At 40.9% G+C, this 24,763-nt stretch overlaps 1 protein-coding gene across 1 annotated transcript; it reads left to right on the forward strand.

Moving 5' to 3' along the window:
• The first annotated feature begins 361 nt into the window (after positions 1-361).
• Positions 362-24,665, forward strand: LOC137646962 (zinc finger protein 28-like). The gene is made up of 2 exons (XM_068380031.1): positions 362-493; positions 22,457-24,665. The coding sequence occupies exon 2, from the start codon at positions 22,657-22,659 to the stop codon at positions 24,325-24,327; it is 1,671 nt and encodes a 556-aa protein (XP_068236132.1). The 5' UTR covers positions 362-493; positions 22,457-22,656; the 3' UTR covers positions 24,328-24,665.
• The last annotated feature ends 98 nt before the right edge of the window (positions 24,666-24,763 follow it).

The following is a 24,763-nucleotide window of genomic DNA, read 5'->3' on the forward strand; positions in this document are numbered from 1 at the left end:
TAATTGATTAGTGCTCTTCAAGATGTTGATTCTTTGCTTGAGTCAAAAATCAACACCCATTCCAGGTATGCTGAAATCATGCTCCTATTAAAGGACTGTGATTTGTATAATTAGAAAACATAGAAATATCTTTTATAATGTGCATATTTTCCAATAAGAGATAAACCAATAGAACTTAAGTCAATCATTGCAAGAGTCTGTTGCAAGATATTGTTTAGAAGTAAGTCATTTCTATTGAGTGACAAGTTAGTCATCATTCTAGTAGAAGCTTTTAGTTTCAAATCCAATTGAAGAAGTCTTCAACATCAATGTAATGTTTATGATTCAATGTATACAATCTGTAATGATTTGTTTCTTTTCTAGGTAATGAATGGCAGCTGTCATGATGAACTGAGTTTTATGACTTCTTCATCATAATAAGATACCCAAAAGGAACAGAACGTATCCCAAGATATCCCTGAGACGTACTTAGAAATCCCACTGGGCAAATACAGTGAGCAGCATCGTAACTGAGTGTAGGTAACTGATAGGTTAGTGATTATGTTTCAAGAAATTTCAGATCAATACTGCATTCTTACAATGGAAAAATTAAAGCCTTGCATAACATGATACTTTTGATTTGTTGGGCAACTTGATACGTACCAAAGGAAGAAAGTAGTTCGGCTTATGCGGATAGTGGGTAGTAGGCTGGCCAGGGCACCATCCACCCATTGAGATACTACCACTAGAGAGTTATGGCATTTTTTGACTGGCCAGACAGTTCTACATTGGATCCTTCTCTCTGATTACGGTTCATTTTCCCTTTGCCTGCACATACACTGAATAGTCTGGCATATTCTTTATATATTCGCCTCTGTCCTCATACACTTGACAACACTGAGATTACTAAACAATTATTCTTCATCGAAGGGGTTAACTACTGCACTGTAATTGTTCAGTGGCCACTTTCCCTTTCTAAGGGTAGAAGAGACTCTTTAGCTATGGTAAGCAGCTCTTCTAGGAGAAAGACATTCCAAAATTAAATTATTGTTCTCTAGTCTTGGGTAGTGCCATAGCCTCTGTACCATGGTCTTCCACTGTCTTGGGTTAGAGTTCTCTTGCTTGAGGGAACACTCGGGCACACTATTCTATCTAATTTCTCTTCCTCTTGTTTTGTTAAAGTTTATATAGGAGATATTTATTTCAATGTTGTTACTCTGCTTCAAATATTTTATTTTTCCTTGTTTCCTTTCCTCACTGGGCTATTCTCCCTGTTGGAGCCCTTGGGCTTATAGCATCCTGCTTTTCCAATTAGGGTTGTAGCTTAGCAAGTAATAATAATAATAATAATAATAATAATAATAATAATAATAATAATAATAATAATAATAATGATAGAGGGGATTTGCCTCAAGCTGGTATAAGAATTTTTGTTCTTACATGAATAGTAGCCTTTTGCTCTTTACTATGGATATATGTTTTCAGTGTAGCCATAAACTTATACGTGAGGTGTCAACGACCATCCCCTACTTAGAGGACGGTAGATTGGCCACCCCGCTCACAAGCTCACCCATTGAGATCCCTCAATCTTGTTTCTGTATCAGTAGAGTGAAGAAGTGCCATCTCTCCTGTTAACCCTTATTTGTTCTGGCACTATATACAACCCTCATGCTCTTTACGTAGGAGTATTGTTTTGGCGACAGCTGAAACCAACCGTTAAAGCTATTGAGAGTTGTAATAACCATCCACTCTTTAGCGAAGGGAGCCAGTGGTGGTAGACTAACCACCCCGTTCACACCCACAATAGTAAACACCCTTCGCTTTTTATTTCGGTTTGGTTCAATAAAGACGTATTCTTGTTCTCCCTTAAGATCCTTTCAACCGGTTTACGATTTAAGGTAACTGGCCTAAAAGTTAAGAATTTCTTTTTCTTTTTCAGATAGTGACCCAGGACTTTCCCTAAGTGTGGACTCTGTTGCTTCCCTTAGCAAAGCAACTGTGCCCACCTCCGAGAGAGATCTCTTCAACCTCTACCTTCCTTGGGGCTTTCTGATCTCCTTGCTAAGGAATGGTTTGGAGAGTGTTACAGTTTTCTTCTGCACTCCCTGCCTCTGGTCACCTACGTTTCTGTATCTCCGGCATAGGAACCAAAGCAGTGGAGGACTGGTTCCCTTCGGAGTTTCCAGTCTAGGGGATCCCTTCGGGTGAAACCAGAAACTTGTTTCAGCTACATTTCACAGGCAGCACTCGATGCCAACCTTCAACTTGAGCTCGCTTGTTGACGGGAAGCAGAGATTGCTGTCCGGTAGGCCTCTTCTAGGTTTTGGACCTCCACCAGCCACTGTCTAGCAATCTTCCCCGCTTGCGGGGAGAATTGCCGATATCGGCAACAAAGGTTGGTCGCCTTTCCCATCCATGGGAAAGACGACCTTCACTGGGGTGGTCCCCCCCCCACCCCCAACCCCGGGGGATTCCTCTAGCAGGAATTCAATTCGTCCATGCCTTGTTCTTGCTCTTCAGGGCAATAGCTCTTTGGAGCTTGGCAACAACAGAGTTAGGTGACTGCTTGCAGTTCTTGTTCCTCGCTGTTGTACTCTCAGGGTATAAAATTAGTTTGAGGTTTTTAGCGAGGTCCCTCGCTTTAATAAACAATCTTAACAGTAAATATGTTAGGACTCCATTAGATCGAGCTCATAACAGATCAAGAGTGCCCAAGCCTTTGGAAGGACAGATGAAAAATGATGCCAATGAAATAGGTTTGTTTACAGCACATATAGCAGGGGTAGGATATCCCAATTCTTCCTCTTGGTGTAATAAACATGTTAAAGTTTCTTTTATGGCAGGAGGGAAAATACCTTACCCAGCAATGTAATGAAAAGGGAGTTTGTAAATCATGCTGCTCAACATCATGGGAAACATGTTTTTACGGATGGTTCCAAATCGGCTGCTGGAGTTGGAAGTGCATTTTTGGTGGGGGATATCGTTATTAGAGAAAAACTTCCATCCTCTTGTTCAGTATTAACTGATGAGCTATATGCAATAATTCTGGCAGTCCGACATATTTTTAATAATGGCAATCAAGATAATTTTAATACAATTGTTACGGATTTCAATAACGTTTTACTCGCAATTAAACAAATTATACCAGGCCATCATCTGTACAAGAGGTGCTGGACTGGTTAGTACTTCTGCAGTCTAGGAAGAATGTCAGTGTTCACTTCTGTTGCCTCCCTGGCCACGTTGGGGTGGATAGAAATGAACAAGTAGATAAGGCAGCTAAGGAAGCTTCAGTAGGAGGGATGATATGATTTTAACTTTACTGCATATTAGCCACACACATGCAACCCACATTTATTCGATGAAGAGTGGTGAAGAGAGACAAGCCCTTCTTTGTAATATCTATCAAGTGACAATAGATATTAAACATTTTAGTTGATTGTCCTGTTTTTAATCTTCAGAGTCGGAAACATTTTCTCCAAGACAAACCTTTAAGAGATATACAGGAGGAAAATTGTATTACTCTGAACTTGAAAAAAATTATCCAGAGTATGGTTTATATCACAAGCTTTAATCAATTTTATTAATTTATTTTTTTCTTTGAATCCTTTATCATCTCGCATTTAGATGTTATTCTACGAAAGTGGTGATTGGTTTTATAAGTTAAAATGATACTAAATGTGAGAGTAAGGGTATGATTGATTAATTTACATTTTGTAGTGCTGAATGGCCCTTGATGCTCCTGGGCTTGGCTTAAGGCTTAAATTTTATATTCAATTCAACACCATTCTCATAAGCGATTTCCGTTCGGGGTCTGTGCTGCAGATGGTGATGCCTGGTGGCTGCTTGCGGTCTCCCCCTCTCCCATCGACGAGTCATGTAGGCGATAAGTCTTCGTGTTATTACCTACATCATGCCTGTGGCGTATAATAAAGCTCATGCAGCTATGTAAGGCCAGGCCCTTCCGGACCTGCGCCTTATGCTTATGGTTTCAACCTCTTACAAGGAAGAAAGTACTCGTAGGTTTTAAATCTTCGGGGTTATTGCCTAATTTGTACCTGTTGGTTACAGCATAGATCTTTGTTTCACCAGGCCCTTTGGGAACTGCGCCTCATGGTTTCAGACTCTTACATGGAAGAAATAATCATAGATTGCGCTCCTATCCACTGAACTCTAACGAGAAGGGTGGGTGAGCTCTTCTGCCTGATGAGGATCTGCGAGTAACCCAGGTTGCTCGCGTTAGTATTGCTCATATCACCTGTACCCATGATAGTCAACTCTCTTTCCGCCAGCATTCGCTGACGCTTACCAGCATTTTCTAACGTTTGCCAGTGTTTGCTAACTGTCCCCAGTATTTGCTGGCGCTTGCCGGCATTGGCTGGCACTTTCCAGCATTGGCTGGTGCTTGCAAGCATTCACTACTGCTTGCTGGTGCTTGCCATCATTCTCTGTCATCTGTTGGTGCTTGTCTGTGCTTGCCGTTGTTTGCTGGCAAGAATGGACAAACCTACATAGTGTTTGTGTTTTTTGCATACTGGTCCAATAAACCCTTACATGCAAGACTGCTCGTCTTTGTGCGAGAAGAGCTCACCTGACACTAAGCATAGCGAGGTGTGGAGGAAAAACTCCCTTCCCTGAGAAAGCCTGATATGAACTCCTTCGTTTAGCATACACGCTCACAAAGACAAAATCCTCAGGGTTATTATCACTAATAGGGCTTACTGCCGGTCGCTTGCTGCTGCCACATGCCAGCATTGAGCCCCGAGGGCACATTGTGTCTTGTTAGATGCTGATTTTCGTGAAACTTAATCCTTTGGGATTACTATCTTGAGCTTCTTTCCCCACAGAATGGAGAACTCTTCAGAGCACTCACACTATTCAGAGACTCACACAACTGGCTTGTTAGACATATCCTTGCAAGGTTATATTCACAAGCGTTTAATCCTGAGGGGATAGTGTCAGCTTCTGCTTACGATTATGAACAATAGCAAACACGTATTCAATTATGGGGACGCTTGTCCCACCCACAAGGCAGCCAGGCAAACACTTAATACCGACCTCATTTTAATCTCTGCGTGTGCTACATGTTATCATTGCTAAAGGTAATTGACGATAAATTTCTTTAGGCAGTAATGTTTCGATTCGTCACACATGCATTATTCCTGCAAGCAACTCCACGAGCTCGATGAGGGCACTCATATACGGAAATGTGTTCAGGAGGCTCAGGCTCTCTTTTGAACAATTATCCGGTGGAAATGGAGTTACGTTTGCACGCACCTGCATGGTGGTAAGCGATCTCTTACCGCCGTCAAGGGTAGTTCGCTTTGCCAGCTGCTTGCATTACTCACAGGCGGATGCACACCCATGGAAGATAACAAGGACTATGTACCCTCATACAATTGGAACACCGTTCTAATAAATCATTAAATTTGATGGTTGTAATTCTTGCAGGAAGTTAGGTTATGCATTACCCTCCTACTTTCCCATAACCAGACATAGATGGTCTACCCTCAAGTAGACTCTTCCTTCATCCCAGGCAATTATTCCCTGACATTTGGATTGGCTGTCTTAGTATCAAAAATAGTTAGACTCTGAAACTTCGCATAAGCAAATCTGTTTCCTTTGGGTGGGGGGACTTTCAGAATTTATGCCAGTTTTGCCGATTGGAAACGGAGAAATACAAAACCTATTCATCTTTTGTGAGGAATCTTGGTCATAGGAAGAAGGAGGGCTCGATTGCAAAAATGCTGATGAATGTTCTCCTATCATACGGGCTACACCCGTATGTTCGTTCCACTTCAGCAGTCTTTGTTACTGGTTTGTACTGGACTTGTGTATAGAACTACCTGTCTGACAATGGATTAAAGATACATTTCAATCCTGCCTTTCGGAAGTACTTGGGTGCGACCTGTCGTTAGCGACCAGTCTCTTGCTCAACAGCGATCGCTGAGGAGATCTGCTGTAATACCATCTTCCACTAGAGCGTACTGGGTACTCTGGTGTTATCAACCTGTAAGCCTACTTACACGAATAACTCCCATTGGATTGAAGGCAGTTTTAGGACAGGGTTCCTCATACAGAAAAGTTGCTTGCAACTGATTGCATGACTCAACAGCAACCAACTTGAGATATTTACTTGCTAGTCAATCTCTCGACCCCTTGGTAGCAATTGATGAGAATTGACCCTTTGCTGAAGAGTCAAGTTTCCTTGTTATTCTCATTTGAACTTGCCAATCCTTCAGATTGGAGCAACAGACACAGTCTCAGGGAGGTGGTAGCTACTCTACTGGGTAGTTGGCTGACCAGGTAGCCCAGAGCCCAACCCAGTTTCCCATAAGTTGGAGGGGAAATCTGTCTCATACCGGATAAGTTGCTGGTATAACCTGTCTCCCGCAGCCTTCCTTGTATGTTATGAGTGAATGCTACCTCCCATTGAAGCGCATGACGCTATCCACCAGGCTTCTGTAAGAGGCAGGTATACAAGAGTACTCTGGTCCATCCCACTTGCAAGTGAGCACAGACCCAAGTCTCTTGAGGGAGTCTTTTGCAGCGTTGTGGACCCATAAGCCGAGTACTAGCGAGGTGGATGGGCAAGCTCCATCGCCTGACTCAAGGTCCTTTAATGGGAGAGGTCGGCTCATCAGCAAGCGAAAATACGTTCCGTCTGCGCATGACGTCACACCTCGTATAGTCTCCCTTGACAGCATTGACTGACAGGTATACGTAGTAACACGATGCAAGGATACCTTTCCAAAATAAAAATACTCCTCAATATTTTATTTCTATTTTTTTTTTTTTTATTAAAGTACAGATTATCCTTAGGGCAGACCATACATCAAAGTTTAATAATATTCTGATGCTTCTAAACATAGTCATAGGGTATAGATGTATCTTTAAAGGGAACACAAATACTGTGATGTATTGACTGCCACTTATCCTTAACCAAAGAGGTATAGATTAACGTAGAGAAAGTTGTCCTTGGTACTAAATCCTACATAACGAGTTAAGGAGTCTCATTTTAATCCTAACAGATTAACAGAACAAAGATGACAGTTTAATAGTGATGGAATTCCGATAAGCTTGAGTTTGTTTCTCACTGAGCCAGGTGTGCACCCCAGGAGGAAAAATTAAGTCGTTGTTTTCATGGTCTTTCTTACTGTACTCCTGCAAGTCCTTTGTTTCTTTTTACTTATGTCGATAATGTTGTTGAGGTACCGCATTCTAAAAAACACTAATATTTTGGTAAAAAATTCCACAACCTCGTCAGGAACACCAGTGACAGCAGATTTCATTTCAGCAGCCATTGTTTTTATGCATTCTGTTCCTGGTCTAAGCCCATACCCATGCATTGCTCAAAAAATTTCTCTACAAATTTTTAGTTTAGAAAAAAAAATCATCGGATGGTGCATAGAGTTTTCCTTCACTTATATAATGGACCAATGTCGCTGACGTCTTACTATCAACAATATACACTAAATTTGGATATTTAAACAAAAACTGTTTTCACTACATATCCACCGATATATCTTAAGGATTATTCCTCGATAACAAATCCTGTGGTGTCAATGGAATTCTGACATTTGGCAAATTCTGTTTCCTCAGGGAACATTTCGTCATTCTTAAGATCCACATGAAATTAAAGGTCTCTAAAAATGATGTTTGTCATACATATTTGTAAGGCCTGTTCCCTGTCATTGAAAGATTTATCAGGTCCATTTCCATCACGTTCAGATGATACCATTTCATGGGATAACGGGTTAAGGTTTTAATTTGCCTTATAGCTAACAAGTTCAATATCCTTACTTAGTAAAAAGTTTTTCAATCTGTACTTAAAATTAACTGCATCGGGATGATCATGAGAACCCTCATCCGCCTAATACATCCAAAATAAATTTCAAGACAGTTTTGATTCAATCTCCTTGTCATAATAAAAGAAATGTCCTGACTGTTTCAGCATGTTATATAGACCAATCATTGAGTGACAAGATAATATCACACCTTTTTGGAATTTGTAAAGGCAATTAAATTTTGGATTTTTTACCCTCATTCCCAGCCTAGCATCAACCATTCTTTTTAGAACACTTTTCTGTCTATCCAAATCTCTCACAAATGCATTGTGGGCTTTTATGTCTCCTAACATCATAGAAGAATTCATGACATTGAACCATTCATACACTGTTGCTATAAAATCAGCAGTTTCCTTCAAATTGTTCCTCTCTAATAAAGCCCCTTTCTCCTAAAAAATACAATGCCTTAGCACATGACTTTGAAAGTAGCTGTGCAGCATACTTACACGCTGTCTTTGTAAGCCACTTACATTGATATGTGTTTTATTAATTTTATATGCTAAGGAATTCCTGTCAGCACATGGATTTTTAAAAAAGACTTTTTCTGGGTTAAGGGGATCAATCCCGAATTCTTTCCAAACCCTCAAATTAGTAGATCCAAGATCATGGACAATTGCCACGACGGCAAATCCAGCCTTTTCAACATTTACAATGATATCAGTCAGTTTTTTATGCACATTAGAGGCATCATATTGGTAGTATATGGGTTACTTCCAGGTTGCCGTCAAACCTCTTAACATAACCACTTGAACTTTATCATGAGGTTCATACAAAACATCCATCCCTTTGCCATAAATCCACTTACTAGAAATATTCATTTCATCAAATGAAATAACGGCAAGTTTTTCAATTTCCGTCAATTGTTTCTGATTTTGCCTTCATCAGTGACAGAACCGAATGCAAAATACCCGGCTCACATTTGAGATTTTGCGTTCGTTTATTTAGTGTACTTTTTGATGGCAGAGGAAATCCTCTTTTAGTTCGCAAATATGAATAGCATTTGGTGCTCATGCTTCTGAGAGTGAAAGCTAACGATATGTCTTCATCGCTGCATTGACTGAGAGACATTAGTTATGAGATATTTCATCTGTGTTGCACTTAGCACAGGTTGAAATAACTTGTTTATTTCAGTTAATGTGAACTTAGGTTCTGTCACTTCCGTTTCCAAACTATCCAGTTTCAGGAGTTCTTGATTGGTCTTTTCAAAATGTTCTATCTTTTTCTTCTGGAAGAAATGAACGTGACAGATATCAAATAAGACTGCGGCTAGTCAAGTCAAACCTCAGCCACCGTCACCGATAAATGACGTCACAAAAGCTCCGCCCACATGCGCGTACCTCACTGATGAGCCGACCTCTCCCATTAAAGGACCTTGGCCTGACTGAGGTTTACATGCAATATAGGACACTCGTTGTGTTAATTAGAGATGGATTCTTTACAGGACCGAACCTTGGTTGGTCTCTATGCTCAAAGCGGAATAAATGGTTCCGTTTACGCCCTCTCACCCTCCTCTGACGCAACATCCGACGATGTCTCATTACTATGCTAAGGAATCCATGAAGGAACAGTCCCCTCGGGCTGAAGTCCAGACCATACTACAGAAGGAACTCTCAAAGAGGTCACTGGTGGGCCTCCAAGCTTCTACAGTCGGTGATTTCTTGTAGACAGGCATCTGGGGCTGGAAATCAGTTCTCAACCTTTCAGTCCTAAGGGAGTTTGTCCAACATACTCCAATCAAGATGGAAACGGCCCAGAAGGTCAGGCAAGCTGTCAGACCAAAGGACTTCATGACATTGTTAGACCTCAAGGATGCGTACTTTCAGATCACAGTTCATCCATCCTCAAGGAAGTACTTAAGATTCACAATAAGGAAATCCATATACCAGTTCAAGGTGCTGTGCTTTGGCTTGTCCATAGCACCTCAGGTGTTCACTCAGATTGTAACCCTACTGTCCATCTGGGCTCACAAGAATGGTATTCGTCTCCTTCGTTACCTAGATGGTTGGCTAGTCCTAGCAGACTCAAGGGAAACCCTTCTCCTCCACCGAAACAGGCTTTTCACCGTTTGCTAGGATCTGGGGATTGTGGTAAATTTCAAGAAGTTGCACCTTCAACCTTCACAAAAGATGGTATATCGAGGGATGAAAATCAAGTCTAAAATAGGCAAAGTTTTCCTGTCGGAGGAACGAATAAAGAAACTGAGAGAGGTACCTCAACAATTTCTCTTGCTGGACAAGTTGCCTGCAGGCCTTTGGCAAAGACTGCTGAGGCACCTAACTTCTCTAGAGAAGTCGGTTCCCAACGGTCGTCGACACATTTGTTCTCTACAGCAGCAGCTGAAGACCTTTTGGTCTCAGTACACACAAGAGAAACCTGAGTTGGTGGATGACAGTCACCAACCTGCTCAAGGGAGTAGACCTCCTCTCTCCTCCCTTGGATTTGTTGCTCTCCTTAGACTCATCAAAAGAAGGCAGGGGTTCTCACCTGTTGCACATCAAGAAGGGATCCAGGCTTTTGTCTGGATCTGAGCAACAGTGCCACATAAACCTCCGGGAAATGAGGGCAACCTTTCTTTCCCTCAAACAGTTCCATCAGCTCCTTTTAGGGCACTCCGCAGTGCTGATGAGTGACAACGCTAGGGTGATGTCACACACAAACAAACAAGGAGGTATTTTCACAGCACCTTGCCAGCTAGCTGTGGGAATTCTCAGATAGACGGAAGACAATTCGGTAGCACTATCAATTTGTTTCATCTCATGCAAGAAGAACGTGCTGGCGGACAATCTAAGCAGGACTTAGATAGGAGGCTCCGAATGATCTTTGAACCAACTGATAGGCAACAAAGTTTTGACTATGTGGGGATTTTGACATCTCTAAACCAGAAACTAACTATTCTTCACACATTCTCCTCTTTCCTCATACATGTGACAACACTGAAATTACCATACAATTCTTCTTATCTCAAGGAGTTAACTATTGCACTGTAATCGTTCAGTGGCTACTTTCCTCTCAGTAAGGGTAGAAGAGAGACTTTAGCTATGGCAAGCAGCTCTTCTAGAAGAACACTCTTAAAGTTAAACCACTGTTCTCTAGTCTTGGGTAGTGCCATTGTCTCTGTACCATGGCCTTCCACTGTCTTGGGGTAGAGATCTCTCGCTTGAGGGTACACTCGGGCACACTATTCTATCTTGTTTCTCTTCCTCGTGTTATTTTGAAGTTTTTATCCTCTTGCTATTTTAAAGTTTTATAGTTTATATATGACAGATTTATAATATTGTTATTATTGTTCTTAAACTTCTCTTGTAGTTTATTTCCGTATTTATTTTCCACACTGGGCTATCTTTCCTGTTATAGCCCTTGGGCTTAAAGAATCTTGCTTTTCCAACTAGGGTTGTAGCTTAGCAAGAAATAATAATAATAATGTTAATAATAATAATAATGATAGTAATAATAATAATAATAATGATAATAATAATAATAATAATAATAATCGTACTCTTCTCCAGTACTAGGTCCCCAGGCAGTCTGGCAAGACGCCTTCCAACATCCACGGGACAGATTAGATGTCTTTGCATTCCCCCCCACACCCTCTGCTTAATAAGGAGACTTCTAAACAAAGTCAGGGCATCGCAAGATCTCTGGATGACCCCAGTTGCTCCATGTGGCAACATGCAGAATGGTTCCAGAACCTTCCGCCTCTGCTCACAGAGATATTGAGAGGGCTCCCTCCACTTCCCGATCTATTCAGACTACCACATGAGGAGATCTTCCATCAAGCGATTCCATTGGTTTGTCTTCGCTCCTGGAGGCTATCCAGCAACTCTTTGGAAAGAAAGGCTTTAGAAGACCAGTTGCAAAGAGAAGGGCAAGATACCTCTGGGAGTCTTCTGCGTCAGTACATTGGGTAAAGTGGTCCATCTTTTGTGGTTGGACTGGATATCTCTTTTCTCAGTGCCCCTATACCAATAATAAAGTTCTTATTGTACCCTAGGGAGGAAAAACTTTGTTCGGTGTCGGCTGTGAAAGGCTATCGCTCGGCCTTAAGCCTAATTTTTAAACTGAACCCAATTAACATTTCCTCCTCGATAGTATTGTATTTTCTCATATGGAATTTCGAGAGTACCTGCCCTTAGTTAGATGCCAGACCACCTCCTTGGAACGTAGTGAAAGTACTACGCTCACTGAAAGGAGCACCATACGAAATTCTTCGTCAAGCGTCAGATCGAACTTTAACCCTGAAGACTGTCTTTCTGCTAGCCCTGGCCTCTGCTAAGAGAGTCAGTGAGCTACATGGTCTGTCCTATGATATCTATAAGTCTAAACAAACATATAGACATAAATAACCAAAATAAGTCACTAGGCATCTTATTGTTTATTCTTCATGGTAAACTAAGATCTTATTTCATTGGAGATAGTAACACTCAGTTTCTCCCATGAATTTGTAGTAAGACTCAAAATCCGGCTGTAGTGGATCATAGATTTTGACCCTTCCAGATTGAGAGTCTCCATCCCTTAACAGATGACCCAGACCTACTGTTTCTCTGCCCTGTAAGGGTGCTGAGGAAATACTAGAAAAGAACCCCCAGAACCCACTCTCAGATCAGCAGGGTTTATGTGAGCATGGAAAGAATGAAGAGGAAGATTACAAAGAACTATATCTTCCAGGATCTGAAAGGTAATTGATAGAGCCTTACAACCAGACTCCTCACTTTCCTGTCAACTTCCCCGTGCTCATGGCATCAAGGGTGTCAGCACATCCCTGGCGTTCAGAAGAATTACATAACCCATAGAAACCTGAATACATTTACCTTAGGTCCTGTAGTGGCAGCACAAAACGTGGTCAGTAACACCTCAGCTCCCTTGTAGGACAAGTAGCTGTCGGTAGAGTGCAATGTTACCTGCGAGTAAGTCTAGAATGAACGTGCGAGTGACTGGCCACTTCCTATTTCACCCTCGCCTCTCTTGGGGCTCAGCATCCGAGGAACACTGCAAGCTGACCCCCTCTTACTGCAGATGGGTACCATGCCCTTTGTGTATCCTTATATATCTTGCTATATTTGTTATGTCCCTGTTCTCCAAGCAAGGTGGAATCGGGCAATGTCTAAGTGAAGTCATCATCACCTTCTCCCAGAAGTCCTGCCGCAATTGCAAAGTGACAGTTGTTTACTAGTCCTGGTGTGAGCAGGGTGGTTGGTCTACCCCCGCTACCCCCTCTGCTAACTAGCTGAGGGTAGTTACACCTCGCAAAAGCTTTAATGGCTGTTTTCAGCTACCGCCAAAATAATACTTATATGTTTAATAGCTTCAGGTTTGTATAGTTAGGAAAAATACAAATTATTCCACATTTGTCATATGTGTTATGTTCCCGTTCTCCATGCGAGGTGAAGTCGGGCAATCTCTAGGTTAAGTGAGGAGCTTAGCTCCAAATTTATGCACATCTGGGCAAGTCACATCGCTAAATTCTATACCTGAAACTGATTGCCCAGGCCGTCATCATATTTGAGGATCAAGAGGTGTCTGGGTGTCCTCTAAACAGCTTGTGCGTAGCACAGAATGTCACCCCGGGACAGTCTCCAGCCAGTTGGATTTAGGACCTCCACCCATCATAGAGTAGGTGTCCGACGTAAACAGCGTAAGATTTTGCAAAAGCTTTAACGTCTGATTTCAGTTATCGGTAAAATAATACTACGTAAAGAACTTCAGTTTAGGACCTGGCTATTATTTTAGCTTTTTTAAAACCTTGAAAGGACAAATTTTTAGCTACAAGCTACTGACCCAGACCCAAATATATATATATATATATATATATATATATATATATATATATATATATATATATATATATATATATATATATATATATATATATATATATATATATATATATATATATATACAGTATATATATATATATATATATATATATATATATATATATATATATATATATATATATATATACAGTATATATATATATATATATATATATATATATATATATATATATATATATATATATATATATATATATATATATATATATATATATATATATATGTGTGTGTGTGTGTGTGTGTGTGTGTGTGTAGAAATCATGACAGCTGACACGTGATGAATATAAAATGTATTGTAGCCACAAAAGGAAAATTGAAAAGACTTGATTGGAGTTAGTACTTTCATCCACTAAGGACATCAACAGACTCAACATTGGCCACAACAAAGCTCATGGTGTTTTGTGAGGCCAAGCCCTCTGGTACTCTTGCATCAGCACACAGGAAAATCTTTCTCAGCCTTGCTCGCCACCATACGAGCTCATGCTTCCTTCTAGGAGCAAGCTAGACAACTGTGAGAGCTCGCTGAAAGCTAACCCACACACTGAGCATTAGCTATGTACGCTGGTGAGCTCCTCTCGCTGACGAGGGTGTGCTTGTGCGCTGGTGAGCACCTCTATCCTATTCATATATATAAGAGAGCCCACCCAGACAGTCAGTGTCAGTGAGATGCGCTGGCGAACCCCTCTCGCTGATGAGGGTCTGCTTGAGTGCTGGTGAGCACTTCTTCCTTATTCATATTTATAAAAGCGAACCCACCCAGACAGTAAGCATTAGTGAGTTGCTCAGATGAGCTCCTCTTGCTGTTGACGGTCTGCTTGAGTGCTGGTGAGCACCTCCTTTTTATTCATATTGATAAGAGAGAACTCACCCTAACAGTCAGTGTTAGTGAGTTGCACGGGCGAGCTTCTCTTGCTGTTGAGGGTCTTTTTGAGCTCTGGTGAGCATACCTCTACCTTATTCATATTTATAAGAGAGAACTCACCCTAATAGTAAGCGTTAGTAAGTTGTGCGGTTGAGCTCCTCTCGCAGATTAGGTCTGCACAGCTACAGTTGCTCACCAACACCCTCATAGTGAGGTTTTGGCACAAGCTACTTCAATTACGCATGCGTGCTTGCCTATACGATCGCCAGACCTTAAAAGGAAGGAGGAAACCTGCGAAAATATAATACTCCGGGATTATTGCCGCAAATGGGGATGCCGGCAGGCTGCATGTGGCTGCTGCATTCCACCATTTTGCCTAGGGGCACAATGAGTCTCGTGAAAGAATCCTTTGGGGTTATTATGTCGGACTTCTTCTCCCTACAATATAGAGAGCTCATCACGTGGTCTCCACCTCACCCCCGCTGTGCCCTTAGGACACAACGGTCTCGTGATGCATAACCCTTCGAGGTTATTGCCTCAAGCCTCTACTCCCGCCGTAATGGAATCGCCTCGTACTTACATTTTATGATCGATAGCAAATCAGCATTTGCTTAAGGTGCGCTTGTTCTGCCCATTAGACGGGTGGGTGAGCTCTTACTGCCAACGAAGGTCTGATCGCTTCGCTACCTTCCTGCGCCCCTTGTGGGCGCATTCATCCTCACAAACATGCTGACAATGCTTTGGCTAATCAACAATCAATTCCTTTTGAGCAATGAATGATGTCGCTCTTCGTTGGACACATTTTTCTTGCAAGTGACCTCATGAGCTACGTTGGGGTGCTCACACACTTAACATGTTCACGATGTTTAAGCTTATGTATGAGCACTTACCCCAAGTCAGGGAGGTTATGATTTGACACACCCGTTTGCGGGCGAGCTTGCTATTCCTGCTGTCGAAGGCTGTTCGCTTCGCCAGTTGCATGTGATACCCTCGCGGGTGAATGCACTCCCGTGAGGAGTAGCAATGTTTAATTACCATCGTACAGAACCAAACGAATTGGAACCTTGTCCCAATACGTACATCATTAGGTCTCTTTCGCAGTTGATGGTTATATTCCTTGGGTAAGTCAGGTTATTCATGACGCTCCTACCTTCCCATAACCAGACATAGGTAGTCTTCCCTTAAGTGATATCCTCCTTCAATCCCATCAGGTCCTCCCCAACATCTTCGGGTCATACGTCTTAAGTATCAAAGGTACTTAAATTTTGAAACTTTAGGGAACAATCGGAGTTTTGTGCCAGTAATGGCGATCTCAGGAACAGAGAGGTACAAAACGTATCTGCCTTTTCTAGGGGATACTTCTTATCAGGGTGACCTCCTCATTTGCAAATATTTCCGATGTGGTCCAGTCAAGTTTCGGGCGCAACAAACCATTCGTCCGCATCCGGATCTTCGTGCTGCTTGGTACCCGTCACAGTGGATTTCTGCTGTAAGTTCAGAGGAAACTTACCTTCTGTGGAGGTAAATTTTATGAGTGTTTGCTGGTCTTTAACCTTAATTATGCTCACAATTACCTGTCTGGCAAATGTGATTGAGGGTATGTCTCGCTCTCATCTTTTGAAAGTACAGTAGTTGCTTGCAACTCATCATTTGCTTGACAGTGATCAACTAGGGAAGTTCGCTGTAATGCCGTTATCCACTAGTGATTACTGGCAACTCCGGTGTTTACTGGCCCGTAAGCAGACATACACGACCAACAACCATTCGAGCGAAGACAGTTTGAGGACAGGGTTCATCATCCCTTTACAGAGGCAGTTACTTGCAACCAATTGCATGACTTGAAATGTTTACTTGTTAAGAAACCTCTTGACACCCACAGGCACTCGGATGAGAGTTGATCTTTTGCTAGATAGTCAAATGATCCTTGTTCCTCTCAATTGAGCCTTCCAACCCTTCAGATTTTGTCAACAGACACAATCCCTAGGTGGTGTGTGCTACCTTACTGGGTAGTTGGCTGACCAGGTAGCCCAAAGTCCATTCTAGTTTCCACTGAAATCAGAATGGAAGATTAGTTGCTTGTACAACCTGTCTCATATCTTCAAGTCACAATTTGAACTTTAGCATTCTGGATTGCTCTTCAGGGAGGGAAGTCAACGCCACCACCAGCTCTAAGGGCAAGTAGAAGTCAGGATCGCTTTCGCTAAGAAGGCCATCAGTCTCGCAATCCCAACCAGGAGAGGATGCCACAAAATGAGTGGATGATATGAAGACCCTAGAATCTTATCTTCCGACAGTCCTACTCTTCTGCGCAAGGTGACACGACCTGCTTCTTTTCTCCTTCCATTGACTAGATATTCTGTGTCAGAACAAATAACAAATTTTGAAGTAGTTTTTATTTTTCCTAACAATACAAACATTGAGCTCTTTGTACAGATTTGTTCCACCATCACCTATCCCCCTGCAAGTCCTGCCTGCAATCAAAAGTGACGATATATAACAGGTGAGTGTGAGCAGGGTGGTCAGTCTACCCCCTGCTACTCCCCAGGGAACTAGCGGTGGGTTGTTATACCTCGCTACAGCCCTTATGGGTAGTTTCTTGCTTTGCCAAAAGCCTATTTCCTATAAATAGCTCAAGGTTTGTGTCATGAAGAAAAATAAAAATTACTTACAAATTTATTTGTTCCTACATGAATACAAACCTTTTCGCTCATTACAGTTGATATTATTTCGGCGAATACAGAAAACTAGCCAAAAGCATTTTTAGCAAGGTACTGTATAACTACCCACTGCTAGTTAATGGGGGGTAGACTAGTCGCCCCGCTCGCACACTCACCAGTTGTTACGTCACTTTGTATTTTGGCTCGGTAGAGATTAGACGTTCCTGCCCATCTCTCCCATTAACCTTTGATAATAAAATGGCTAATTCTTTTGAGCCCCTTTTTCTTTTCAGCGTGAAAGTGTTGTGAAAAAAAGTATAGTTTATTGAAAATACAAATTTCCAGTTTTATTTCTTATTTTTTATTTTTATTGTTTAGGTTTTATATGTAAAATGCTTTATTTTATTTGATATTTTCAGTAATTTGTATTATTTTATTATTGATTAGGGTTTTAAAGATCAAGGTTAGGATATAGACTATTAGGAAAGTCAAGTGTCAATGTAATTTCCGTGACCTGTCAATATCAAGTAGATATATAACAAAACTTGAAACTGTAGCATAAGGAAAAGGCATGTAATGCTGGAAAGACAGAAACAGAGAGTGCCAACGTGAATGTTAAAGAAAACAGCCCAGGCCAAGAAGAATCATCCTTTTCAGTAAGTGTCGAGTGTCTTAAACACGGTGAGAAGTCATTTAGCAGTTACAGTGGACAGGATTCGGTAATGTTCCTATCTTCCATGGTGCTGATGAGTGACAACACCACAGTAGTGGCTTACGTAAAAAAAACTCGTAAGTAATTTTTCACAGCCCCTCTGCCAACTAGTTTTGGAAATTTTGAGAAGGATGGACAACAACTTTGTAGCTCTCTCAGCCCGATTCTTTCTAGGCAAGAGGAATATTCTGGCAGACAAACTGCTCAGGAAGACTCAGATAGTTGGCTCTAAGAAGTCTTTGAATCATCAGATTGGCAGCAAAGTCGTAAATTTATGGGGCTCTCTGATAATCTAACCCTTTGCAACGTTCCTCAACTGGAAACTTCCAGTGTACTGCTCGCCAGTACCAGGTCCTGAGGCCATCTGGCAGGATGCCATCCAATATCCCTGGGAGAGGTTATATGTATGTGTTCCCTCCATTTTGCTTAGTAAGACAACTCATAAACAAGTTAAGTGCATCACAAGATCTCTCGATGACCCTTATAGCTCCTATATTGCAGCATGCAGAATGTCTCCCGGACATTTTACATCTGGTCACAGAAGCTCCAAAAGAGCTGCCACTTCTTCCTGAGCTACGCAAACAACCACACGCAAGAATATTCCACAAAGCTGTAGCTTCGCCACGACTTAATGCCTGGAGGTCATCCAGCGCCTCCTGTCAATGAGTGGCTTTTCTCAACCAATACTAAAAGGATGTCTGGATACCTCCGGGACTCTATTTTTGTGTTTGGTGTCGTCGAAAGAGTATTGCTCCTTCCGAAGCCACTATCTCTGTGATAGTGGGGTTTCTTTTATATATCATGGAGGAAAAACTCTGTTCGATCTCAGCGGTAAATGTGGCTATCGCTCAGCTTTGAACCTTGCCTTTTGATTGAAAGAAGTTAACATATCCTCCGTCGACAGAATTGTCTCTCATGCAGAGCTTTGAGCACTCCTACCCTCAGTCAGAAGTTAAACCTCCTCCATGGAAGGTATGTACGTGTACAACCTGCCCTGAATGGAACACCTTATGAACCATTACGTCAGCCTTCAGGTTGTGACTTGACAAGGAAATGGTTTTTCTTCTAGCCCTGTCCTCTGAAAATAAAGTCAGCAAGCTACATGGTCTATCATATGACATCGTCCATTCAAGGGGAAAGGGGCAGGTGACACTGAGCTTTGTCCCTGAGTTTATTGCTAAGACTTAAAATCCAGCTGAGGTGGATTCTAGATTTGGGCCCTTTTGGGATTGAGTGTGTACGTTCTGTAACAGACTATTCAGATCAGCTGTTATTATGCCCTAGAAGGGCACTAAGGTCTATCTGAAAAGAACCATAGAAGCTCACCCACTGACTAACAGACTTTTCATCAGCACGGGTAGGGTCAAGAGGAAAATAACCCGCAATACTATCTCAACCTGAATTAGGTAAGTGATGGAGAGAGCTATCATTCCAGACTCTAATCCTTAGACACAAAAATCCAGAGCGCATGATGTCAGGTGCATAAGCAAATCCCGGGTGTTTAAAAAGAACTTCTCGGTGGCGCAGGTATTATAAGTGGGCATGTGGAAGCATCAAACAACCATCACAGCCTACTAACTGCAAGACATAACCTACAGGAACCTGGACATGTTCACCATACGCCATGTTGTGGCTGCACAAAACATGGTTGGAAGCACCTCAGCTCCCTTATAGGACTAGTAGCTGTTGGTTGATGGTAGATGTTACCCGTAGTAGGACTAGAATGAATATGCGAATTACTGACCTTTTCATCTTTTATTCTCCTATCTCTTAGGGGGTACACTGACAATTCCGCACTGGTTAATTCAGCGCAGACAATTCAGCGCTGCCAATTCGGCAAATGACAATTTAGCTTAGAATCAATTCAGCGCATGACAATTCAACATTAGGACAAATCAGCACAAGGACGATTCGGCGCCAAAAGGCACACATGGTTCAGTGAATGACAATTCAGCATAAGAACAATTCAGCACAGTAACAAGTCAGCATAAGGAAGCAACTACAAGGAAATTCAGCAAAAAGTTCTAACACTTTATTGATATATAAAAAGGGATATAAAAGATTTATTAAATTTACATATTAAAAATAATACATACAGTATATGTAAAAAGAAATGAATTAATTTATTTCTGCAATTATATGAGGTAGCTTATATTTTGTAAGTATTCCAACTTATCAAATCGACTTCCATACTCATTAACAAGCGTTTTTATTGCCTTAGCTGTCCTTTGGTATTTTGGGTTTTTTCTACCATCGTCGTGTCCAGCTCTTATTCTCAGTATCCTTTTCTCTATGCTATCTTGCTCTAGTTTAAGAAACTCGACAAACTTATAAAAGGTTGGATGGTTATGACCCAATGTTAACTAAATACTTCGGTGCCACCCTTCTAATGAATTATTGGTCTTAGGTAGGTTGTCCTGCACTCGATCAAAAACAGTCCATAACTCGGGTTTAAAAACCGCATCTCTTCTACGACGACGGAATGGACGACCAATCCATGTGTCCTCAAAATAATTTGTTAACTCTTCCAATTCCGGAGGCATAACATCTTGCAATGATTCAAACACATTACAAACATCGTCAGCAGGCACAAAAGCTAAGGCCACCAACATCTTACAGTGTCGACGAATATGTTCGTCACTTACATAAATCTGGGTAAGATTCAATGCCTGTATTTTTCTCCATATACACTGAGCAAGGTGGAAAAAACAACCGCTTATTTGCGTTCCTACAAAAACTCTTGAAAATGCATTTTGGAAAGCCTTTTCAAAGTCTCATAGCATAGTGGCTGGCGTCAGATCCGGGTATAGATTCAAAATAGTTCTTAATGCCTTTTCATATGAATCCTCTGTATTATTTTGCAATAGTATATATATCACTGGAAAAACACATCCTCCACAAAGCATATGAATGACATAAAGTTGGTGGAAAAGGCGCGGAGCTACATTAAATGTACCATCTGCAAGCCAGTTTTTGTATTCTTTGAGGAGTTCAACATTTTTTTCTAATCGAAAAGATAAACATTCTATTGGTATCTTCAACCCCAGAATCATACAATAAAAAAGGTTCTCCACTGTGTGTTACACGCAAATGTTCAGGTTAATACAATATCACTGACATCATTAGGTACTGGAATTGGCTCACCATCTCTTTTTCGACGGCGCTGAACAGTCCCTTGTAATGAAGTATACTTAAGGAGTAAAACCGTAGCTTCATCTGGCAAAGAGACTTAAGTTTCTTGAATTATTCTTCTTGGGACATCATTAGATGCACTGGCTCGTTCACATAGGTCAGAAACCATCTTCTTCATTGATGATGCTGCTGGCTAAGGCACATGAGTATTGGCCTTTACATCTTCCCACAAGTTTCCGTTGACATGGATTCGACCTTTGCATCTGTCTTGTGTACAACGCCAAGACTCTTTTCCATTCCGAAGTTTTCTATCCAAACGATAGCAAAATCCTTTTAATAGAATATGCTCGAGTCCTTTCTCCGATAAAATCCGCTCCATAGGGCTGGCTTTTCAGTTTTAACTAAGCAAATGTTTATAAACAACTGTATTCCACAAAAGGGAATATATACCGTCCTAAGCTTGTACTATAACTTACTTTATTTATTCAGTGGTTGTTATTGTCAACAACCATGAATTACAACAGTAATGGTTGTAATAATAATAATAATAATGATAGTAATAATGATAACAATAATGACAATGATAATAAGAAAAATAATCTTTATATGCTAATAATAAGATGTGTGTGCATTTTTGCACTGAATTGTCCTTGTGCTGATTTATCGTTGTGCTAAATTGTCATGCGCTGAATTAATTCTAAGCTGAATTGTCATGCGCTGAATTTATTCTAAGCTGAATTGGCAGCGCTGAACTGTCGGCGCTGAACTGTCCTGCGCGGAATCATCGGCACACGCTCTTAGGGTTGAGCAACCAAGGAACTCTGCAAGCTGACCTCTAACTGCAGCTGGGTACCATTGTCCTTTATGCATATATATTTGTTATGCCCCCAACAATCCAGATAGTTGGCTCCGAGTCATCTTTGGATCATCAGATAGCAAACAAAATCTTGACTTTGTGAGGTTACGGCGACAAAAACCCTGTTCACGATGTCCCTCAACCAGAAACTGCTCACCAGTACTAGATCCCCAAGCATTTTAACCATGCTTTCATACACCAGGAAGACAATCACTGGCTTCCTAACTATACAAATCTGAGTTCCTTACTCAAACCTGCCTGCCATCACCAACCCCTGACATAAGTCCCGGCTGCAATCCAATTGAGGTTACAGTTAGCTACAAGGGGGCAGTTGCCTCTTGCTTCCCACAGGATAATTACCTTCCATTTTTTTAAACCTCATTAAAAGTGTTAACTGCCACATTCTAGCCTTCACTGTTATCCTTCTTGTATAGTAAAGAACTATGGTTTGTATATTCAGGAAAAATACAAATTATATGTAGAAAGTTTATTTTAGTTTAAAAGTATTCATTTTATTTATAAAGACTCCAACATTTTCATCTTGCCCTTTTCCAATTATTGTTCTTCTCTGTTATTTCAGACTTTTCTTCTCAAAGGAAATAATCACCCTCCTCATGTGGCAAGATTTTGTAAAATACTGAAGATATCTGCAAAAGAGACAGGACTGTAAAAAAGGAAGAAGGGTCTGTGTTGGTTCATGCAATAAGAATTTTATGTAAAGAATAGGCTGTTTAGTGTTGACTTCATCATTGGACACTGTTGGAGATCATATTGAAGAGGATGTCATCCAGTGATAGGGAGAGGATGGAGAACTCTGAATCATTAGAATTTCCAATGAAAATTGGAAAGGAAGATTTGTTTTCACACACTGAAGTCAAATCGGAAAATGATGATTGGGTTGATAATTTGGGGCTCTTTGATGATGACTCTCATCTCATGGATCCAGACAAGGAATTCAAAGCAGAGCCAGAATTCGAAGCAGATCCAGAAATAGAATTCGAAGCAGAGCGAGCATTCAAAGCAGAGCCAGAAATAGAATTTAAAGCAGAGCCAGAATTCAAAGCAGAGCCAGACATAGAATTCAAAGCAGAGCCGGAATTTAAAGCAGAGGCTGAAATATTTGAGTCACCCGAAGGTGACATGAAATATTCTTTGGACTCTAATGCATCAGATATAAAGTGCAATGTCTGTAACAAAGCATTTTCTCGGAAATATCGTCTCACAGAGCATCATAAAATTCATACTGGTGAGAAGCCCTTTAAATGCAGTTTCTGTGACAAAGCATTTTCTCAGAAAAGATATCTTGCAGAGCATCATAAAATTCATAGTGGGGAGAAGCCCTTTAAATGCAGTTTCTGTGACAAAGCATTTTTTCAGAAATGCAATCTCACAGAGCATCGTAAAACTCATACTGAGGAAACGCCATTTAAATGCAGCATCTGTGACAGAGCATTTGCTCATAAAGGAAGTGTCCTAAGGCATTATAAAATTCACACTGGGGAGAAGCCATTTAAGTGCAGTTTCTGTGACAAAGCATTTTCTCAGAAAAGATATCTTGCAGAGCATCATAAAATTCATAGTGGGGAGAAGCCCTTTAGTTGCTGTTTCTGTGACAAAGCATTTTCTCAAAAAGACAGTCTCACAAAACATCATAAAATTCATATTGTGGAGAAGCCATTTAAATGCAGTGTTTGTGACAAAACATTTTCTTTGAAAGGTAATCTTGCAATGCATTATGGAATTCATACTGGGAAGAAGCCATTTAAGTGCAATTTCTGTGACAAAGCATTTTCTCTGAAATATCGTCTCACAGAGCATCATAAAATTCATAGTGGGGAGAAGCCTTATCAATGCAGTTTCTGTGACAAAGCATTTTCACAGAAACGCAATCTCACAGAGCATCATAAAACTCATACTGGGAAGAAGCCCTTTAAGTGCAGTTTCTGTGACAAAGCATTTTTTCGAAAAGGCAGTCTCACAGAACATCACGAAATTCATATTGTGGAGAAGCCATTTAAATGCAGTTTCTGTGACAAAGCATTTTCTTTTGAAAGTAATGTCACAAAGCATTATAAAATTCATACAAGGGATAAGCCATTCAAGTGCAGTTTCTGTAACAAAGCATTTTCTCATAAATATCGTCTCACAGAACATCATAAAATTCATACTGGGGAGAAGCCCTTTAAATGCAGTTTCTGTGACAAAGCATTTTCTCAGAAACGCAATCTCACTGAGCATCATAAAACTCATACTGGGGAAACGCCATTTAAGTGCAGCGTCTGTGACAGAGCATTTGCTTATAAATGTAGTCTCAGAAGGCATTATAAAATTCATTCTGGGGATAAGCCATTTAAGTGCAGTTTATGTGATAAAGCATTTTTTCAGAGAGGTAGTCTCACAAAGCATCATAGAATTCACATTGGAAAATATGTGAATACAAAATTGAAGTAAAATATAAGGTATGGGAGGATGAAACAGATCCAGTAATCTCCAACAGAGGCATTACCATCTTTTATGATAGGATAATCCGGACAAGAAGACATATAAAAGGAGGGACTATAAGACCTGATATTGTGATCTGGAATAAAGAACAGCAAAGATTATAAATATGACAGTACCCAGTAATTTTGGCCTCAATAGAGATTAAAGGCAAGATAATATATTGAGAAATGAAGAACGACCTGAAAAATATATGGGAACTGAAAGAAATAGAAATAATAGCTTTGGTAGTGGGGGCAAAAGGACTTATGAAGAAAACCCTGAGACAGTACCTTCAGGCGATACCAAGTTACCCAAGCATAAATGAGGTGAAGATTGCTGCCATCAAGGGAATGGTGACCATCTTGAAAAGAGCCCTCGGATACAAGGCTAGTGGAGTGTAGAGGTG

Source organism: Palaemon carinicauda, chromosome 9, assembly GCF_036898095.1.
Source record: "Palaemon carinicauda isolate YSFRI2023 chromosome 9, ASM3689809v2, whole genome shotgun sequence".
Taxonomy (NCBI): Eukaryota; Metazoa; Arthropoda; class Malacostraca; order Decapoda; family Palaemonidae; genus Palaemon; species Palaemon carinicauda.